At 42.9% G+C, this 19,262-nt stretch overlaps 2 protein-coding genes across 2 annotated transcripts in view; one reads left to right on the plus strand and one right to left on the minus strand.

Moving 5' to 3' along the window:
• Positions 1 to 3,011: 3,011 nt before the first annotated feature.
• On the minus strand, positions 3,012 to 14,371 carry ALDH6A1 (aldehyde dehydrogenase 6 family member A1). Its single transcript, XM_018082807.2, has 11 exons — positions 14,271 to 14,371; positions 12,070 to 12,144; positions 10,533 to 10,694; positions 9,917 to 9,995; positions 9,052 to 9,354; positions 8,236 to 8,357; positions 7,802 to 7,991; positions 6,923 to 7,104; positions 5,262 to 5,441; positions 4,973 to 5,071; positions 3,012 to 4,532 (listed from the first exon to the last, which is right to left on the minus strand). Exons 3-11 carry the CDS (start codon positions 10,644 to 10,646, stop codon positions 4,428 to 4,430), a joined length of 1,374 nt encoding a protein of 457 aa, XP_017938296.1. The 5' UTR covers positions 10,647 to 10,694; positions 12,070 to 12,144; positions 14,271 to 14,371; the 3' UTR covers positions 3,012 to 4,427.
• Positions 14,372 to 15,109: 738 nt separating this feature from the next.
• The window catches only part of LIN52 (lin-52 DREAM MuvB core complex component), a gene marked incomplete at its 5' end in the record, with an annotated part of 40,176 nt that continues 36,023 nt past the window's right edge, over positions 15,110 to 19,262 (plus strand). Inside the window, 4 exons of the mRNA XM_029964091.1 lie at positions 15,110 to 15,137; positions 15,307 to 15,344; positions 15,826 to 15,892; positions 16,884 to 16,967. Of these exons, the coding sequence (XP_029819951.1) occupies positions 15,110 to 15,137; positions 15,307 to 15,344; positions 15,826 to 15,892; positions 16,884 to 16,967 (217 nt within the window). The remainder of the gene's footprint in view (positions 15,138 to 15,306; positions 15,345 to 15,825; positions 15,893 to 16,883; positions 16,968 to 19,262) is intronic.

Below are 19,262 nucleotides of genomic sequence, written 5' to 3' on the forward strand. Positions count from 1 at the left end.
CGAGCCGCTGTCCTCGTGCCTTCCCTGCCTGCCCGCCGACTCCCTGCCGCTGGAACACGGCGTCCCGGTTTGTCCCCCGTCGGTACAAGAGAGAGCGAACTGAGAGCGGGGACTTCAGCATGTGATGTACTCGAAGAGGCTGAAGCGCTTGTTCAGCTCGAAAAAAAGAGAAGGCTGAGGGCTAATCCACTGAGTTTGGCTACTTGGAGGAAGTTTTAGAGAAAACGGAGCCAAATTCTACTCAGAACGCAATGAAAAAGAAGCCTAGACCGGGCATCTGCAGTGTAAAGTGGAAAAGCTGGAAATGGCCATATGGCACAGGACCAGAGAATCTGAGAGAGACTCGGAAAACAGCACCAGCCAAGCACGGTGGAGATCAAAAAACTGCAGCAACTACTAGAAATTAGATTAATTGAGTGAAGAAACTAGCCTAGAATATCTTAAATGAGGGGACTGAGTGGAAAGGTTTGTCATAGATGCTCTGTAACATGTGAATCAGGAGATCATTAAAAGGCAAAATCTATGCAGCTGATGATGCATTCAGTATAGAATCAGAGAGAATGGACCAGGATGAAGCTTCATATGCCTGATTTTCAGATAGCAACTCAGATACAACTATGTTGCTAATTATAACACTCCAGGGCAACCAATGTCAACTTACCCTGGAGGAATAAGTAGGGCGGGGTTCTGGCATGCCACCTGGTCAGATGTGAGGCAATCAAGCACACAAGCCAAAATGTAATATTCAGACATCAAATTATCAAAGTTCATAAGCAGGACCCCTGAAGGCAATTATATGAAAAGATGTGAGACAATTCCTTTGGAGAAGCAGGCTGTCACTTCCTGAAATGGAAATGGAAGTGAATTGGAGCCCTTTTTTTTGGCACAGACAGGAAGAAAAGCCCTCAGAAATAGAAATAACAGGGCCCAATTCTCAGAAGTGGTTAAACTATTTCAACATAATTTTTGGACTTAAGAGCATTAAATAGCTTTGAAAATCCTGACTGCAGTGCCTTCTAGACAAGAAACAATTTTTAATAGGATTCAAAGGGTTGACTATAAAATTGTATTTTAATAGTTAATGAAATAACTTTAATGAAATACTTTATATCTAGCTTATACTTTTGTATAATGTAGAAGATACATTTTTAGCTTATTTTTATAGCGAATGTTGAAGTAAAAAAGGAGAATAAACAGATGGGTGGGAAGCAGTAACAGCAGTGAAATGAGGCAGGTACATCATGATCTGTCAGCATCTGCAGCTTATTCTAAAAAGGCAGTTGATTAATTAAAGAAGGAACATACAAGATTTGTATTTCTAATACAATTATTTTAAACTATTGGTTTAAAAAGTGCTGCTTAAAATGCAGATAATTAGAAAAGATGCTTGCACACAAATGAAAATATCATCCAGGTATTTAGAAGATATCTGGAGAAAGTGCAGGGATAGTCCTGCAATTCTTCAGGGAGCAGGTAACCTTGATAACAGACTGCTTTTGTTACGGGAGAATATGGATTTCAGAATTTCTAAAGGACAGATATAATGGGTTTTAATAGGACAACAGAAAAGTCATAGGAAGAAAATTAAGGTGTTTTGAAAGTGAAGGACTGTAGACAATATTAGAAGGTGTTAATTAGTATTCCTTTCCCAGGTGCATGGCTGAATGACAGTGTCTTAATGTGATTTACCTAAACTATTTTAACTTTGCAACATAGAAAATACTTCTCCCAACCCAATATTCATTACACATCAGGCCACATTATCAGATTCATCATTTTCTGCAGTGATCCTTCCACATATTCAGATGTTAACACCATAGACCAAGTAAGGAAGGTGTACACTCTGCATGAACAACAGCCAGCAACAAGCAACTCGTATGCACTTTTTGCTTCAGAAGTTAGCTTCTAAGGAAGGTTGTGAATTCTAGATCCCCTGTCTGCTTGTCATAGGTTCGAAAAGAGATGTTGGAATTTTCTTCCCTCCCCCCGCCATTTCTTCCGGGATGGGGGGAGTCGGGAGGGGGTGTGGGCAGAGCGGAGGCGCACCTGCAGGGCAGCGCAGGAGTGGGGAGAGGGGCAGGTGTCGCGGGAAGGCACGGTGGGCGCAGGGACAGCAGGGGAGTCCCTTGTTCGGGGGCTTTTGGCGCTCGGTCTGGGACCGGACAGAGCAGGAGTCTGGTTTTTGGCCGCCTCGTTCTCTTTTCCCGAGAGGAAGTTTTCTTTCCCCACGGGACACCTCGCGGAGAACGACCGAGAGAGAAAGACCGACCCACCTCAGAGCGAGGTATTCTGCTGGTCAAGACTGCCCGTGGGAAAAAGGACTCCATTTCTGACTCCGAGCGCACCTGGCTGCGAACAGCTACAGTCTTGCATTTCTGCCCCCCCTCCCCGGGTTGCCATGGATTTCTCCCCCCCCGCCTGGGGAACTGGGACTTTGTTTTGTTTCTTCTGAAAGTTTTTGATTGCACCATTTGTTGTTTATTCAGATTTTCTTAATAAAAAGCTGTTTCTTTTCCTTTTGCACACTTCCATCTGAAATATCTTAAATTTTAAGTTGTAATCTTGTTAAACTAAGACACTGCTGCACTGCTGCTTTGACTACTTGTTTGAAAATCCATCTGAAATGTACTTATTTTCCTCCTTAAAGATCTTATTCTTTCCCAAGCCAGGAGCTTGCAAGACCCTGTACAAAGCACTAGAATTTGGACTAGTGGTTAGAACTCTGTATATAAAAGAGTTGCTATCACTTGATGTATTTTCAGTTTGTAATACAGCCATTTACATGAAGCTTAAGAACTTCTATGATCAAATGATGTGTATGTGGAAACAGAAATAAAGCATTCCTTGAAATGCCGTGTGAGGAAATTGGTAAAGAGGTCCTTGAAATACTGTAAAAGGAAGATGTATACCTGGGTTACAGGAGTTGCAGATCATCCTCTGCAAATAGGGGAATAAAACCAACATCACACCTCTATAAGGTCTTATGAAGGAACAATCATATTCTGTAGAAATATATTAGCATATTTTTAATTCGTAATCAAATTGCAAGGTGAGAATTTCCCTCTAGTGTATAGCAGAGGAAAAAAAACAAGATACAAACATTAGAGAATGTACAGCAATTGCACTGATATAGAACCGTCAGTTACAAAGCATCTTTACCAGAAGGAAGGATACAAATTGTTCACGTTCGGATTGTTTAATTAGAACAAGTAACAGTTGCAATCATTAGAATAATACTTTTTTCCATGGGTGCTTGAATAAGTTCCCTGCAGATCCCTCATGGCTGCATCATCTTTGAGGAACAAGGAATAAAAATATAGGTTCTCCAGCTCCAAATGCACAGATTGTTAAAAACAGGGTGTATATACCAAACGTTACTCTTCTCTAGTAAGGAGAACCTGCAGTCCCAAGAGAACATGACTGTGTTTGAGCAAATGTGACAAGGAGTCAATCAATAAACAAAAGAAATACAGCTACAGTGAGGAAAGGAAACCATCAGAACAGGCCTGGCTGCTTTGCAATTAAAAGTAGTTTTTCCTACTGACCTGTTTACTTACTCTCCATTCCACCCTGACCCACATGATGCTGTGACACAAAGATACATATACATGGTTATGTTTCTGCTTCCACAGTTTCATGATGTTACAGGATGTGTAGGCTTATATCTGTTAGCACAGTAAAAAGGCACCAAACAACTTTCAGGTATAATGGAATTGCCAGCAAGCTGGAGCACACAGGCCACAGACACAACAGGAACAGAAGTTTTCAAGCTGTCAGAGGCACAGCGAAGGTCACTGTACCATACAGAAATTTCTTTCATCCTCAGACATGCAATCAAATATGCTTTCCTGAAAAATCCTTACAAAGCTGTTTCCCAAGTGTTTCATAAATTGCTCAACAGATGACTGACGACTTGCTGTCTTCATATATGCAAAGTCACTTCTATGAGACACCCAAAGTGTCCCAGTTAAGTCACTCAAAATGACTACTCATCTTTGAGTAAAGTGAACTCAGAATCTTAACATGTAAGATAAAGAGGTAAGTAAAACTGCTACAAGATGTAGCCAGGACTGAGTCACTAAGGGTAAAGATATTGAAGTGAAAACCAGAATAATGTTCAAGTTCACAGGGTCTGGAAAGAAACACAAATTAAGACCAATCTCGCTAGCTGCTCTTTCAGTTAGATAAGGTTGTTTAGTCTGTGATGGGTTGTAGGAAAAAAAATTAGTTCAGCTAGCCAAAAAACCACTGACAGCAACAGAAAACCCAGACCATAAGTTACATGAACCTGCCTAATCTGCACAGAAACAGAGATCCTTGAGAAAAGAGCTTTCTACTGATTCCCAAGTAAATGATGACAGTCAGGACAAAGCTGGAAATTGCAGCATAGGAGAAGGGCACCAGGAACAGCATCTGCAAAGGCTGATTTAGTTTCCCATAGTTGGCATAACGACAGCAGGCTTGGCAACGGTGGCATCTTCCTCTTTCCATTGAGAAATGATAGTTTTCAGCTGTGTATAGAACTGCACTCCCTGGAAGAAAGGAAAGACCCCCAGATCAGATGTTTGGCCTTATGAATTCTTCAGGTCCACACCAGTGGTGTATCAAACAGCTTTTGCTTTATCTACACAGGGCTGAGTTTTCCTCTGTGAGAACAATTCTTGTCAGCCTGTTCTTTTTACCAGTTCCCCAAAGATTCTGGTTCTGTGAGAAAGCTTGCTAGTTCTTTCTCTCTTCTCCAATCTCCTAAAAGACAACTTGCATTTTTACAGTACAGGGAAAAGAAAAAGAGTAATCTATTACTGTAACATGCATTATGGTGGCTGTGATCACTGGCTGGTTTTCAGTTTCCTGGTTGAAACGTTTCCAAAGTCTCCTCACTAATGAGGTCTGATGACCGTCTCCCCATTTCCATTTATAATATGATTTATCACAACTCAACCCATTAGAGTTCTCTGAATCAGTAACTTACCTGTTTGCCATAGAAATTGGTGTCCCCTCTGAAAGAAGCACGAGAGCCAGTGAAAGAGAACATGGGCAGAGGTACTGGGATTGGAACATTGACACCCACCTAAACCAAAGGAAAGCTGCCATATTAGTCACAAGAAGTAGCAGACTGCAGAGCACTCTCCAAAAGCTCCTGCATTTTGTTTCCTTAAATCTGAGGCTGGCTGAGAGGGCAGTGATTAGTCACTACAGCTGAATGGTTACCCACTGTAAAATAGCGAGTGCTAAAAGCAACAATTGTAGCTGGAACATACCTGCCCCACATCTACTAAATGAGAATACTTCCGAGCTGTGGCTCCATTCGTGGTGAAGATAGCAGTTCCATTTCCATAGGGGTTATTGTTCACCATCTCAATGGCATCATCCAAAGTGTCTGCTTCCATAACCACTAAGACAGGCCCAAAGATTTCCTCCTTGTAACAAGTCATGTTTGGCTGCCAAGATAAACAGCAGAAAAAACAGCTTGTATAAAGGATATAATAAAAATATCCTGGTAAATAGGATATAAGAAACACACATGCTGTTTATGCTAAGGATATTCCTAGGCTTACTGATCATACTACATTGCCACAAGCCATCCTTCAGTCCTCCTTGTCTTTCTACCCTTTTCCATGCCCTGTCCTCTATCTAGTCCACTAAAGAAGGCACCACTTTTCATCTCCAGAGTGCTTTCTGCTTTTACTGCCTGCCTAACCTAGGAGGAGACCTTATAGGTCTTCTCTGACCAAGGCTGATTAAGACTGGGATTAATTCAGAATAGTTTACTTCAATTCTTGTTGACAAAGTGACTAGAACCTGCTGTCCTTTCTTACTCAGTATCCAGGATTTATGTCTGACAGTTAGCAACATCTGACAAAAAAAACCCACACAATGCTATCTGGAGAGTACTTTGATTACTTATAGCTAATACAGCAGACTACAAAACATTCATTTGATAAGCTGCAAGTTTTACCTGGCTTATCATATTATTGAACAGTATAGAAACAGTATAAGAAAACTTTCACAAAATATCTGTGAAGCTTTTACTTTTGAATATGTAATGATATTTATGACACATGGCAGGAAAGTGAAGTACTTTAAGACATTCAATGAAAATGAGGCAAGAAAATTCTGAGTCAGATCAGAAGTCTGAATTATATAATAGCATAAAATCAATAAAATCCTAAGAATACAAAGTACAATAGCAGAATGATCAATATTGGGTTTCTGTAAAAAGAAACCTTCACCAAAAGGCCCACAAGGAACTGAATACTTGAATATTAAGGAAGTCATACCAGCTAATTGCATAAACATAAAAGAATGAATGTAGGTATGGAAACTAATGTGGATGTGCACCAATATCCTACTTATATTTTCCCATGGTATTGTCCATCTCTTGCACACCACGTGTTATATTGAGAGGTCAACTCAAAGAAGTTTTGAATGTATTCAACAACAAAGAGATTTCCTACCTCATCCTCTATCATTCTCATGAATATTTCTGCAAATATTTGTTTCTGCAAGTCCTTAAACTGCAAACTGCGAGAATGTGTAATGGAGGATGGAAAATTGCAAGTTTGGCTGTTCATCATATTCTTCCTTAGGCACTTGCTGCTGGCCATTACTACAAATAGTACACTATGCTTGATGGACATTTAGTTTAACACAGTACCAGCTGCCCATTTCTTCTTTTAATTGGCTGCAGTCTGTTCAGTTAAGATCATTAACCTCATTCAGAGTATGTTGCACTACTGTGAATTCTTTTATCACCTCCAGCAGCATTACAGTGAGTACTCCACTGGCACCATGTCAGGGAAGGTCGAACCATTTATAGGTTTCCCACCTGGTAATTATTGATTACTGACTGGTTTGGGTAACCCATTTCTCAGCTGACCCTGCAATATACACTATCAAGCACTGGTTTTGGTCATCTTACCTTGACTTTGGCAAGGATTGTTGGCCCAACAAAATTACCATTTTCATAACCCTTCACTCTGACATTACGTCCATCCAAGAGAAGGCTGGCACCTTCTTTTACTCCTTTCTCAATTATATGGCAAACCCGTTCCTTAGCTTGGGGACTGATTAGAGGCCCTAGGTCTGCTCCAGGCTGGTCTCCTGTAAAGAGGCAGAGACACCAAGTTTTAATTCTGACAGCTTTCTCTTCATAGGCACCAGGGAGATAACTACATTGGCAGGAGAAATCTGAAAATCCTGATGTGTGTGAACCACAGAATAAAGATTTGAGATACTGATGACCAGGAGTAATAGCCTGCAGCTCTCATAATCAACAAATAAGAGAAGTCATAACCACAATTTTAGATCACCAGGAAGTCAAAATTCAACAATAGATTCTTCTCAGAAAGGAAGCTTCTGCCCTTCTGCAGGACTTTATTGAATATAAACAAAAAGTAATTCTCCTAAAATGAATAGCAGTCTATCTTTTCCAAAGTACTTGTTTCCATTTTTTTATCGTAAGCTGACTACAAAGTGGAAGGATCTTGAAATGAGGACGCTGTAAAAATGGTATGTTTGAGTTAAACGCAGGATATAACCTCAAATCTCCAGTTAAAACAAGACTGATCCTGTAAACATGGCATCACAGTCCCACTGGCAAGCTGAATACATATTCCTACCTCCAAGTCTAGGGCTGCATTTCCCAATCCAGACAATCTGCTAGCTCCTACCCCTACACATCAAACCTAGAGTGCCAATAGCTCCAAGGGTCACACCATGGTATGGTAGATAAGCTGACCTAAGAAGCTACAGTTGTACAGAAGTGAAGTACCTTGTAAGAATTTATCACAGTCTGTACCTGCATTTACACGTAGATTTTTGGCTCTGTCCACAAGCTCTGGCAACCATTTCTGAGCTTCTCCCACTAGAATTGCTGTAGACAGGGCCATGCAGCGTTGGCCAGCTGCTCCAAAAGCAGCTCCAACCAGCTGGTTCAAGGTGTTCTCTTTGTTGGCATCAGGCATCACCACACCATGGTTCTTGGCTCCCTGAAACACAACATGCAGAGTCTCCCATTATTAACCACCCCAGCCTGCTTCTTCTCTAGCCCTCTGGCAATGGCTTCATATAGTAGCCATGACTCTGCTACCAACAGGCTGGCAAGAAGGGCAGCCTCATCACTTAACTATCAGCAGCGAAGTCAGATTCTGCTGCTGAGTAGCGTGGTCTGTCCTATTCACAGAAAACAAAGGCAGTCTATGTGCTGAAGTGTGCTCTGTTCAGAAGCATTACCATATTGGCCTGGACTCTCTTGCCATTCCGGGATCCTCTCTCATAGATGTACTCGCCAGCCTGATTAGATCCCACAAAGCTGATTGCTCTGATATCCGGATGGTCACAAATGAAATTCACAGCTTCAAATAGGAAATAATACATTATAACTGTGGTGCACAAATGCTTCCCTCTGTTCCCATCCCAAGAGTGCTAGATCTATGTATCTTTCTTCTTACCAAAATTCCTGCATTTTTGTTTCCTACATCTGAGTTCCCCTGAAGCCTGTCTATGCATCTCTCCACCATCTTAGCACATGTACTCCTGTCCCTGTCTTCATACTCCTGGCTCTCTGACATCTCTTCATGCTTTGAGCATCTCCCAACATGTCTGAGCAACACCAAAATGAAATTACTGCTGTCTATTTGTATCATTGTGCCCTGAAACTACTGGTGTGTTGTAAAAAAATAACATGTTAGGAGCCAGAATACTGGCATCCACTGTATATTTAGTGAGGAATTTAATTCTTGTTTAGGCTGCCTTGGAAAACCAAGATGATTTATGTACTTATTTCAGTTGGAGCTTCGGTTGCTAAATAGAAGTTGAGCACTTAAATGCCTTGGGAACTCTGACACCCAATCCCGAAATTTTGTCCACCTGGAAGATCTGGTTCAAGGTGGCAGAGAATCTCCCACTCACCTCCATTAATAGAACTGAAGCATCTGTCCAAACCCATCCAACAGCAGCAGTCTCAGATTCTCCAACTGGTACCTCCCACTGAGCATACACCACAACACTTATACACTCCAGCCATCTCTCAGGAAGAGCCATTATTACCTTCATGTTGTCCATGGATAATATTCAGGGTCCCATCAGGGGCACCAGCATCCTGAAAGAGCTTGGCAAGGAACATGAGTGCTCCTGGTACACGCTCAGATGGTTTCATCAAGAAGGTGTTCCCACAAACCATAGCCATGGGGAACATCCAAAGAGGAATCATGGCTGGGAAATTGAACGGTGCGATTCCAGCACACACGCCCAGAGGCAGACGGTAGGTGTAAGTGTCCATGTCTTTAGTGATGGAGGGCATGGTCTCTCCAAGTATGAGGGATGTCACACTGCAAGCATGTTCAACCACCTCTGCAGCAGAAAGGGCAATATGCCACTGGATGATCTGCTAACAGTTAGTCCCCAAACCCCTTTTTTACCACTGCCTTGACCCACCTCTTTCTTCCACCCTCTTCTCCCACAACTTATCCCTCATTGTGCTCCAGAAAATCCCTTTGATCTGCCAAGCTCTATGAGCAAATTATGAATGGATTCTCTCTGGAGTGCATTATATGCCATTGTGATAGGAGCACAGACACAACAGCCCTGGTACAAGATGCACAGGTACAGTATTATTGTACCACCCGAGACTCAAACTTAGATATCTGGGCACAAGCAAGAAGCTTTTATCCCTTTTTAGTAATTTGTGGTGACTCCTAGAAAAAGTAAGGATCTAACAACTTGGAAGTGACTTGATACTCTGTCTAAGGAAACTTTTCAGCTTAGAGTTACAATTGCCCCTTTTCTTTCAATAGGAGGGCTATAAAGGAAGCAACATGCACAGATTCCCAGAGGAACCAGTTACTCAGGTGACCTCATCCCTTCCTATGGGTTTTCAAAGCCCCTTTTTTAACAGGAGGAGCCAGCTGCTTACGAAGCCCTCGGAACACATCTCCCTCAGCATCAGCCAGGGTCTTCCCTTGCTCAAAGGTGATGAGTTTGGAAATTTCTTTCTGAAAATGGAACACACAAAGTTTATGAAGGTTAGAAAAGTGCCCACCCATGAAATAGAGTGCAGGGATAAGACAGCTGAATAGACAGTTGAACCACACAATGAGCAGACTGAGCAGAACACAGAGAAACCTATACTGACTGATTTGCTCCTTGTAGACAAGAAGCCAATGACCCACACAGGTGACATTTAAAAAAAGAATCAACCATGGGTTGGCTTGTACTCTAATGCTTTCAGGTATCACACCACAGACACACCAAAAAAGCAATCGGGGAAACCCAAAGACACACTAACATACTTGTCTTCATCAACTGGCACATTCTCCATTTTTGGTCTCTTGGTAAAGGGACAAATGCAGGATAATATTCAGTAAAAAGCATTGCCTCTCTGTCCCCATTTGATGCACCTCTTGCCAGTGTCTCAGTTGGCTCCTCAATCATGGCAAGAACTCTGTAAATCCCAAGTCTTTCAATTTAATTCCTAAAGTCAGCTGCAATGCATTCAGGGACAGCCATCACACACAGCCATGGTGTCTCACCAGATTGTCTTTGATCAGTTGTTGATAACGCAGAAAGATTTGCTGACGGCTCAAAACAGATGTTTCTGACCAGCTCCAAAAAGCCTTTTTGCAAGAAGCCACAGCTGCTTCCATCTCATTTGCTGTGGCTTTTGGTACACGGCCCACCACTTCATTTGTGGCCTGAAAGAAAAACCAAATTGCATCAAAATTCAACTTTTCCCATCTGTCCCTGCCAACCATTCACCAGTCATTTCCCAGCACACACCTACTATCCTTCTTCTAGAAGGAGCTGTACTTCTGATGGGAGAGCACAAAAGAGACTCTTTCCTTGGTGCATACACAAGGCCTGGGCTACAACTGGAGTAGTTCTGAAAACCTGCATCTCAAATTAGGCACCCAGAAAACTGCAAATGCAGTGTTCATTTCCAAGTTGAAGTGACTTGTCTACCTTGAAGCTTCTAGAGAGTATAAGGTAAAAGTTTCTGTAAACTGTGGTCTTAACCCTCTGCATCACCTTGGCTCACCTGCTGTGTCTCTTGCACATTAAATGAGGCACTGTTCCTTTGGGAAAAGCAGTACATAACTGTGTAATTGGTATTGATGTTAGTTTACCTACACCCCTTAGCCAAAGTAATATTTTTACAAGCAACCTTAGTTCTACAGTACTTTAACTTTAAAAGCTTGACATTAGTAGTTTAACCTCCATCTAATTTTCTCTTAAAAACTAAATCTGCTTTGACATGACAAAAACTTCAGGTATATCACTAAGAGAAAAACTACTCCAAACAAGAGAAAGAAAATTAAATAAGAACATTGGTTGCCACATAGAGACCAAATGAGATACAGGAACATCGCTTGCTGCTCTGATCACTTCCACAAAGCAAATCAAAATAGAGCTTTACTGAGAAAAAATTTAGAAACTGCTGTCCAAATGCTTACTAGAGGGGTCAGAAAGGTCAGAATTCTGAGTGCAACCTCATTTCCATTTGTCTTTGGTGTAGTACTTAGACAAGTACAAGTGCTACTAGTCCAAGATTATTTTGCACTGCATAGCATCCAACTTCTAAATTCTCTGTGATTATTGTGGCTGTGATTATTCAGAGGCAGAAACTCTGAAAGGAGAGGAGCTTCAGTTATCAGGATTTTTCACCTTGGTCTGAGAGTGATATCTATCTCTATCAGGACTTCACAGTCAGTTGGCATCAAATTACACCCAGCTGATTTCACATATAGGGTGAAAGACACCCTTCAGAAATTTGACATATTGATCACAAAGCCTTTCTACAAGAAATAAAAATATGTAAGCAGAGTTTAAGCTTCCTTTCTGGAGATCAGGGGCTTACTACACAGGGGAGGTAAAGGAGGTAGTAACTTTTATGAGACTGACATTTCATGGGAAAAGGAAACTGAGAAACAATAATCCATCTTAAACTCCAAGCCTAAATCTTTCTCAAGAAATGTATGTACTCTCCCCTTTCGCTACATCCTTGAAGAGAGGCACAGATCTTTGTTGCAAAGTGCTCACAATTATAGAGACTGAGACCATTTCACTTACGGGGTTGTGGATATCAATCCATTCAGTAGTTTTGGACTCAATAAACTTCCCATCAATGAAGAGTTTGGTTGTTGGCTGTGGAGGATAAAACACTGGACAGTGAGTTATTTTTGTCTCATGGTGCCTAAGTACCAATGTGCCATATTGCATGCAAGCCTTCATCATTTACTGGTCTGCAAACCACTGGAGTCCAGATCCAGTCTTTACAGCAAGACCCAGCTAACTGCCCTCTGACCCATTTTCTCTCACTTTACACCAAAACAGCCAAAATTCTTTCTAAAAGCATTTATAGAAAAAATACATTGCTATGCTTAAGTTTGGAATTATTTAAATCTACTTAATCGGAAGCTGAAAAACTGCAAGTCATAAATGTTCAGAAGAAACAGTTAATAATTCACCTTGTGAGAATTTCATGAACCCAGTGCACACTGTACTATGTGCTTCCTTTCCATCAAGCCACTAAGTAGGTTCATCTTTCCAGTTCATAGCTACAAGCATAAAATCGGACTTTTCCCACTCCCCACTTGGTTTTGCAACTAAGAGCAAGAAACCTGCATCTGTGGAGTTCACAGTGACTGTCCTGGCAGGCAGCACAGAAAACAGAACCTTCCAACTCAGATGCGAAGCAGGTAAAAGGAAAGCTCAGGTAAACATAGAGAAGAAGGGAAAGCAGGCATAGAAGCTGTAATTAGCACTAGATAGGCAACAAAACTGTATCATGCAGGAAAACAGATTAGGACTGTATAAATTAATAAACTAGAAACCAGGAGTTGATACTGGGAGATAAGGAGAGAACTAGGAGAAAGCCAGAACCCACTAATCATGACACAAACTGTGGCTTGGGGAGAACAGATAAGAGGAAGGGGAAATGGGTCTACTATATGAAGAACAGAAATTGGACAGATCAACAGAACTGGGATGTAGATGCAAATATAACAGGAAACTGAAGAAATTAGGATGTGGAATTATGAGAGGGAGATAAGGACTGGGATGCTATCCAACGTGTAATGAAGGGAAAGAGATCAAAGGAAAGAGATCAGAGGAAGAATCGTGAATATTAATGATGTTGGTTGGACAATTAATGACAGCGAAAAGTGGATGAAAACGAAAAAAAAGTGAACAGCAATGAGAGGGCACAAACTAAGAAAGCATGGAACAAGAAAGCTAGGATGAGAAGAGTAAAATAAGTTTGTTAATGGATAAGCAAGATCTAGTGATTTGGAAGGCATCACTAGGAGAGAATTAAAAATAAAAAGTTGCAGATGATTATGTAGCTGGAATCACACTTGGGGAAGAGAGGCAGAAAGCTGTGCCTATGAAAACACAAAACCCTCTAGAACCTGGAAGGAAGCACAGGAAATCTGATTCTCTTGACTGAGTTTCCCGACTGTCAAGACAAGGTGCTGGTCTAGTGCTGGTTCGAAGAATGACAAACTCCTATGGCTATCAATCACTGCAGTAGCCCAAGTGCCGAGTATCTGCAATAGAGCTACAAGCTCCTGTACTACAGGACCCACATGGGTTTCAGTTCAATGGAATTTATGTTTTTTTCAAATAGCTTAATACACATTAAACGAAAAGATTGCACATACAATGAAAAAATATTTTAATCAAGCCAAGAAATGCTGAATTAATATTGATTGCACTTCTTCCATAAGATCACCACCTTTTCTTTATGTAGAGAACGCCTCTGCTGTGGGTATATGGACGGCAGTAAAACAGACTATTTGTGGAATCATGGTTTAGCTATTCAGAGTTTGGAGAGTGTGCAGCCACGGACAGCAGAACTAAAAAGGCACTACAACAGCTAAAGGTGTTCGATACTGCCCCAAGGAAACCAGATCCTCTCTCTGCCGCAGATGCCATGAGACCAATCCAGAGCCACCAGGAGTAAGGGGAGGTGACTCCCTAGGCGGCCGCACCGCGACCCGCGGCAGGAGCTGCCCGGCGAGCATCGCTCAGCTCCGAAGTCCGCTCATGGAACTTTTTTCCGTCCCTCCCGTCGAGCGCGGGGGCAGTTCCGACGTTCCAGAAATGCCCACTCGGAGCCACCGGGCGGGGATGGCTGGGGAGCTGCGCCGAGCCGAGCTGCGCGCCGAGCCGGCACGAAACGGCTATGGCAGGGGCAGACCCGAGCCCGCCCGGGGCTCTCCCGCGCCTCCCTTCCCCCGCCGGCCCCGACCCGCGGGACGGGCACTCACCACCGAGGAGGAGGAGAAGGAGGCGGCGACTGCGCTGGTCCAGGGGGCACCGGCTCTCCGCGGCAGCTGGACAGAAGGGGAAGCACAGACCACCTCAGGGCTCCCGTTGCGTCCGTACAGCTCCCACCCCCGCCCCCATCGACTGCTCCCCGCCCGGGCGTCCCGGGCCCAGACTTATTTACATCAATAACGTGAGTTTAAGCACATTTCTTCCAGCACAAGATCAAAGGCGGTCCCGGAGACGCGACCCCCTGCCGCCCCACGAGCCCGCGGGAGCCGCAGCCGGCCCCGGCGGCGGCCGCCTCACCCTGGGGCGCCACTTCCGCCCGCCCGCCCCAAACTCGCGCGCCGCGCGCCGCCCGCCATCCCGGCCCACGGTCCAGCTCCGCGGCCCCCGGCGGCGCCCCCCGCCCCGGCCCGCCGAGGCCCCGCCCCCCCCCGCAACCGGCTTCGCCGCAATCGCCGACAACAGGCCTCCGGCACGCCCCCCGAGCCCCCCCGCCCCCCGTGCCGGGCCGCGGGATTGTGGAGGCGGCCGCAGGCGCCCCTGAGTGGGCCGGCCGGGGCGGCAGCCCCCCCGCGGCGGCGGCGAGCAGCGGCACGTGGGGCCGGGGCGGGGCTGTTTCTCCTCCCAGCGCGGGAAACCGGCCGGGAGGCGCGGTGGCGTCACGTGAGCGCGGCGGGAGTCACGCGGGGCGGGCGCGGATGGCGGCTCCCGCGACGTGAGGCGGGAGGGCTTCCGGCGTACCCTGCGCCGCTCCCTCCCCGCACTCACCTCCTCTTTGTCTTGCAGGCGCCGACCTGGAGGCCTCGCCCTGCTGACTCGAGAAACATGACCGCGCTCCCGGACCTGTGGCACTGAGCAACGTAAAGTCGGCGCGCCTGAGTCTGCCGGCTTCGGGGCGGGGTGGCAACCACGCTCCGCCCGGCCCGGGGCTTCCTGGGGCAGCTGCTTGGGCCGGGCCGGGGCCAGGCGCGGTTGCGGTGTTCCCCGCAGAGGCGCTCACCCCCCGCCGTCCTCCGCTTTCTCTTCCAGTGCCCGGGGTTGCCGAGTTCGCCGCCTCCTTCAAAAGCGTGAGTGAGCGCTGCTCTGCCTTTCGCGTTACCCCCGTCCATGTGGTGATAGATCTGCAGGTTCTCTTTGCGGGCTTTACGCCCTCGTTCTGTAAACCGTATCTCAGTTATAACTCCAGTAAATGCTAGAATAAGTCTCTTGTTTTTAATGTACCTTTTGTATATGTATATCTTTTTTTATACCTTGTGCAGCTTACTGTGAATGAGAATAGCAATTTGGAAGAAGGAAAAGGTTAAGCTTTAGAAAATCCTATTTTTCATACTGATTTTGGCTTGTGGATGCCAGTATGCCATTTTTAACTCTAAAATGTCCAGGAAAAGCTAGAAAACAAGATGAAGCATAAAAATATCTCTACAGAGCATACGGAATTCTCATATTTTTACTGGCAGTGTAACTAGTTTTCAATACAAGGTCAGACTTCCTTGTATAATTCTAAAAATGTGCTTGTCTGAATATGAACTTTTGTTGTTTCTTAAACAGCCCATTACAAGTTCTCCTCCCAAGTGGATGGCTGAATTAGAAAACGATGATATTGATATGTTGAAGGGTGAGTATGGACATTGTGAGCAGGAAGTGAGGTTGCCAAAGCAGATGGAAATTCAGTACTTAATTAGGAGGCTTAAAACGCTTGTTCTTTAAGTGTTCTGGAGGTGGCCCCATGACCTCAGATCTCTAGCAATCACATTTGCAGAATTTCCAGTTTAGGAGTCTCTATCTTGTTAATGATACATATTTTTCATTAAACCAGTTATTTCCAAGAGAGTATCCAGATGTCAGTGGCAGGCTGATATTTCAAAACAAGCAGTGTAATGTCTCATATATTTGAGTTACCTCAGTCATTTTCATTGCTCCATAAGTATAGCATCTCCTTATTTTGAGAAGTAGCATGAATTTTTTGAAGGGGCTCAGCTGATCACTTGGTGAGTAGCTTCGACTTGTTGATTGACTTGTTCAGAGGTGCACAACATGTGTGTCTTCCCTTAGAGATCCTACAGCTCTAATGGCATGGTAAGGCTGTATGGCAAGTTACAGAAGGACTAGCTAGCATGTAGATTTGCTGCATGTTGCAGCTGTTAGTTTGCAGTAAACACCCTTGAGTGTGCTCTGCCTCTCATGTGAATTCCAGATGGTGGTGTGTGATCACGCCACAGTGACATGTCACTGTTACACAGTGAAATTAACTTTGACTTGTTGGAAGATATGTGCTTAAAGTCACATTATTGATGTAAAATAAGTCTGTTTCTTTGCATACTTTTTTGTACCTTGTTCATATAGCAATGTGAATTTACAGAAACTTCCAAAATATGGGTCAAGTTATTCTTTGCAATAGTGGCAGATTATTAGAGCACGAACTAGAGCCTTTTTCAGTATGTTAAAATTAGGGGCAGAGTCATCTTGAATTTGGAACATCTGCTGTTCACTGGAAATAGATCTTGTCAGAAGTATGGCTTGAAAATGCTCTGTGAAGTACTAAACAGGTGAACTGTCACTAGAAGGCTATAGACATCATTAAAATGTACACTTTTCTCTTTTCTTAGAGTTGGGGAGCCTCACTACAGCTAATCTGATGGAAAAAGTTCGTGGCCTGCAGAACTTGGCTTATCAGCTGGGACTAGATGAATGTAAGTGCTGTACACAGATGTTACTGACTGCATCACAAATCTTCCCACTAAAACGTGGTTGTGGTACATTTTTAGTTGGAAAAGTGTTTTGGCAGATCTGGGAAGTGTCTGACAGTTACAGTTAGTGATCTTCTGAAGCAGGATGAGAAAGTGAGCTTACATCTCCAACTTGTAGCCTACCTGCATGGGGGAAACAGCAGAAATAACAAGTGGTTGTGCGTCACTGGTGTTATCTAGTGGCATGTAGACTTCTGTTCCTGACTTATTGTTGCTTTATATAAGTCAGATCACTTTCCTTAATTTCACACTCAGATACTAAAACCATTCCTTAGAATACTTGTGGCAGTACTTCTCTCAAACTTCATGCACTGCCTCTACAGTGAAGCTTTCACTTGTTTGTAGGATTCTCCTGTCACTTTGTGTTCATACTGTTTTCTGCTTCTATAACTGTTTTGTGTGTTTTTTCTTAACACTCGATCATGGCAGGAGGTGATGTCATTGAGTATTAACGGTGACCTCTATCCCATTTGAAAAACAGCCAATTTTTATTGGGCTTTTTTGAAGAAAGAACTGCTTTCATCATTACATTTAGCACTCTGTCTTTAACAGGTTGATCCAGCCTTGAGGATTTCAAGAGTATTGTGGGGTTGTTTAATGCTACCTGTACATACTGACATATTTACTTTTTTCTGTTTCATTTTGGTCTAACATAGACCTTAGTTGCAGTTACTCTTGGGCTACACAAAACACAAAAAATTTTAGAAGTCTTTCACCTTCCTTTCAGTGGTTAACAAAAAGTAGTAATAAACCTTTAGAATCTTTCTGACTGCAAACCTAGGATGGCCTAATGCTTTTTTATTAACAAATCATTAAGCCTGTTTTAACATACTTCTTCAAGTTTATTTTACTTTCAGTGCTAACATCTGTTAAAACTGTAAAGCATTTGATGGAGTAGAAGTTAAAGTATAACAATGTAAAACTGAGTCAAATGCAAAGATTAGCTGATGATTGGCTTTCTCATTTAAGTTGTAGGCTTTGATGTCAGACAGCGTTGTTCTGCTCAATGGAGTTTAAGCAGAGCCTGAGTTACAGTGAAAGGTAGAAAGGTTTTGTTAGCAATATTTGCTACCTGCATTTCCATTTATTTTTACTGAGGACAAATGAATGTGTAAAGAAGACAAAGTGAGTAAACCGTGAAATATGTGAAGCCCAAGAGTTATAACCTTTAGTCTCTAGTAACTGAAATCTTGAATTTTCAAGCTTTGTGAAAGGTCTCCATGCTTGTAATTTCTTGTCACTGAAGTCAGTTTTCCTTTACACTGTAATACATTGAATGCTTTGTGTGTCATAATATACATGTATCTTCGGAAAATTTTTACCAAAAATTAGTTGTGGAGTTTGAACAGAGCTTCTTAGGACTGTTTTTCCTAGTAGTGTCTTTAGGTTGTTTTCTCTTACAGACTTATATAAACGAGAGAAAAAGAAGGAAAATCCAAAATATCTGTTTATTAAAGGGACTTGTAGTTTTGTCTCAGAGATATTGGATTCGATTATATCTTTGTGTATCTAAGTTTAATAGTCCCCTCTTGACTTAGCTGGTAAATGGAAATAGTCTGTCAAAAGCAGGTTGAAACCCACTGCTGACCAGTCTCCTCTAGATGGCAGCATGAGGCCTCCCGTAGAAGTCTTGCTTCTTTTCATTTTATAAAACTGTCATTTCAGTCACGGTTTGTTCTTCCCAAGATTGTTTTTTGTGACGTATTTTCTGTTCAGAACATGCATTGTCTTTTTTTACAGTACTTTTCTAATGTTCTATGAGCACTGAGTGTGAGAGTGAGTTCTGCTTCATTATGTTAGCAACTTTTGCTTCCAAATCTTCTACATCCCACCTCAAATCCTTCATATTTTCAAAGACTTTTATTTTCATCCAAGTTATTAATAAAATACTGTGCAGGACCAGTGTGATTCTTGCAGAACTCCATGAAAAATATATCTATTGAGTGACATTGCAATTATGTTGTCAGATCTATTATTGACCCAGATCACAGCATACTTTGTTGACATTGTATTAGAATTCATTAGGCAAAGTGATGTGGGACTGTGTACCTTTTGAAAAGTTTATTCATAGAGGTACTATTGCAAAACTGACATTAGATATCTGAACAGTTCATTTGACAGGACGTAGTTTGATAAATTAATAATTACTGAATTACATGCTTTGTTTCTTGAATTCTTATGAACTCTGTAACTGTTTTGTCTATATAACTGAGCTTTCATAACAAATGTGGAAGAAAT

Source organism: Manacus vitellinus, unplaced genomic scaffold (assembly GCF_001715985.3).
Source record: "Manacus vitellinus isolate BGI_N305 unplaced genomic scaffold, ASM171598v3 scaffold_6_pilon, whole genome shotgun sequence".
Classification (NCBI taxonomy): Eukaryota; Metazoa; Chordata; class Aves; order Passeriformes; family Pipridae; genus Manacus; species Manacus vitellinus.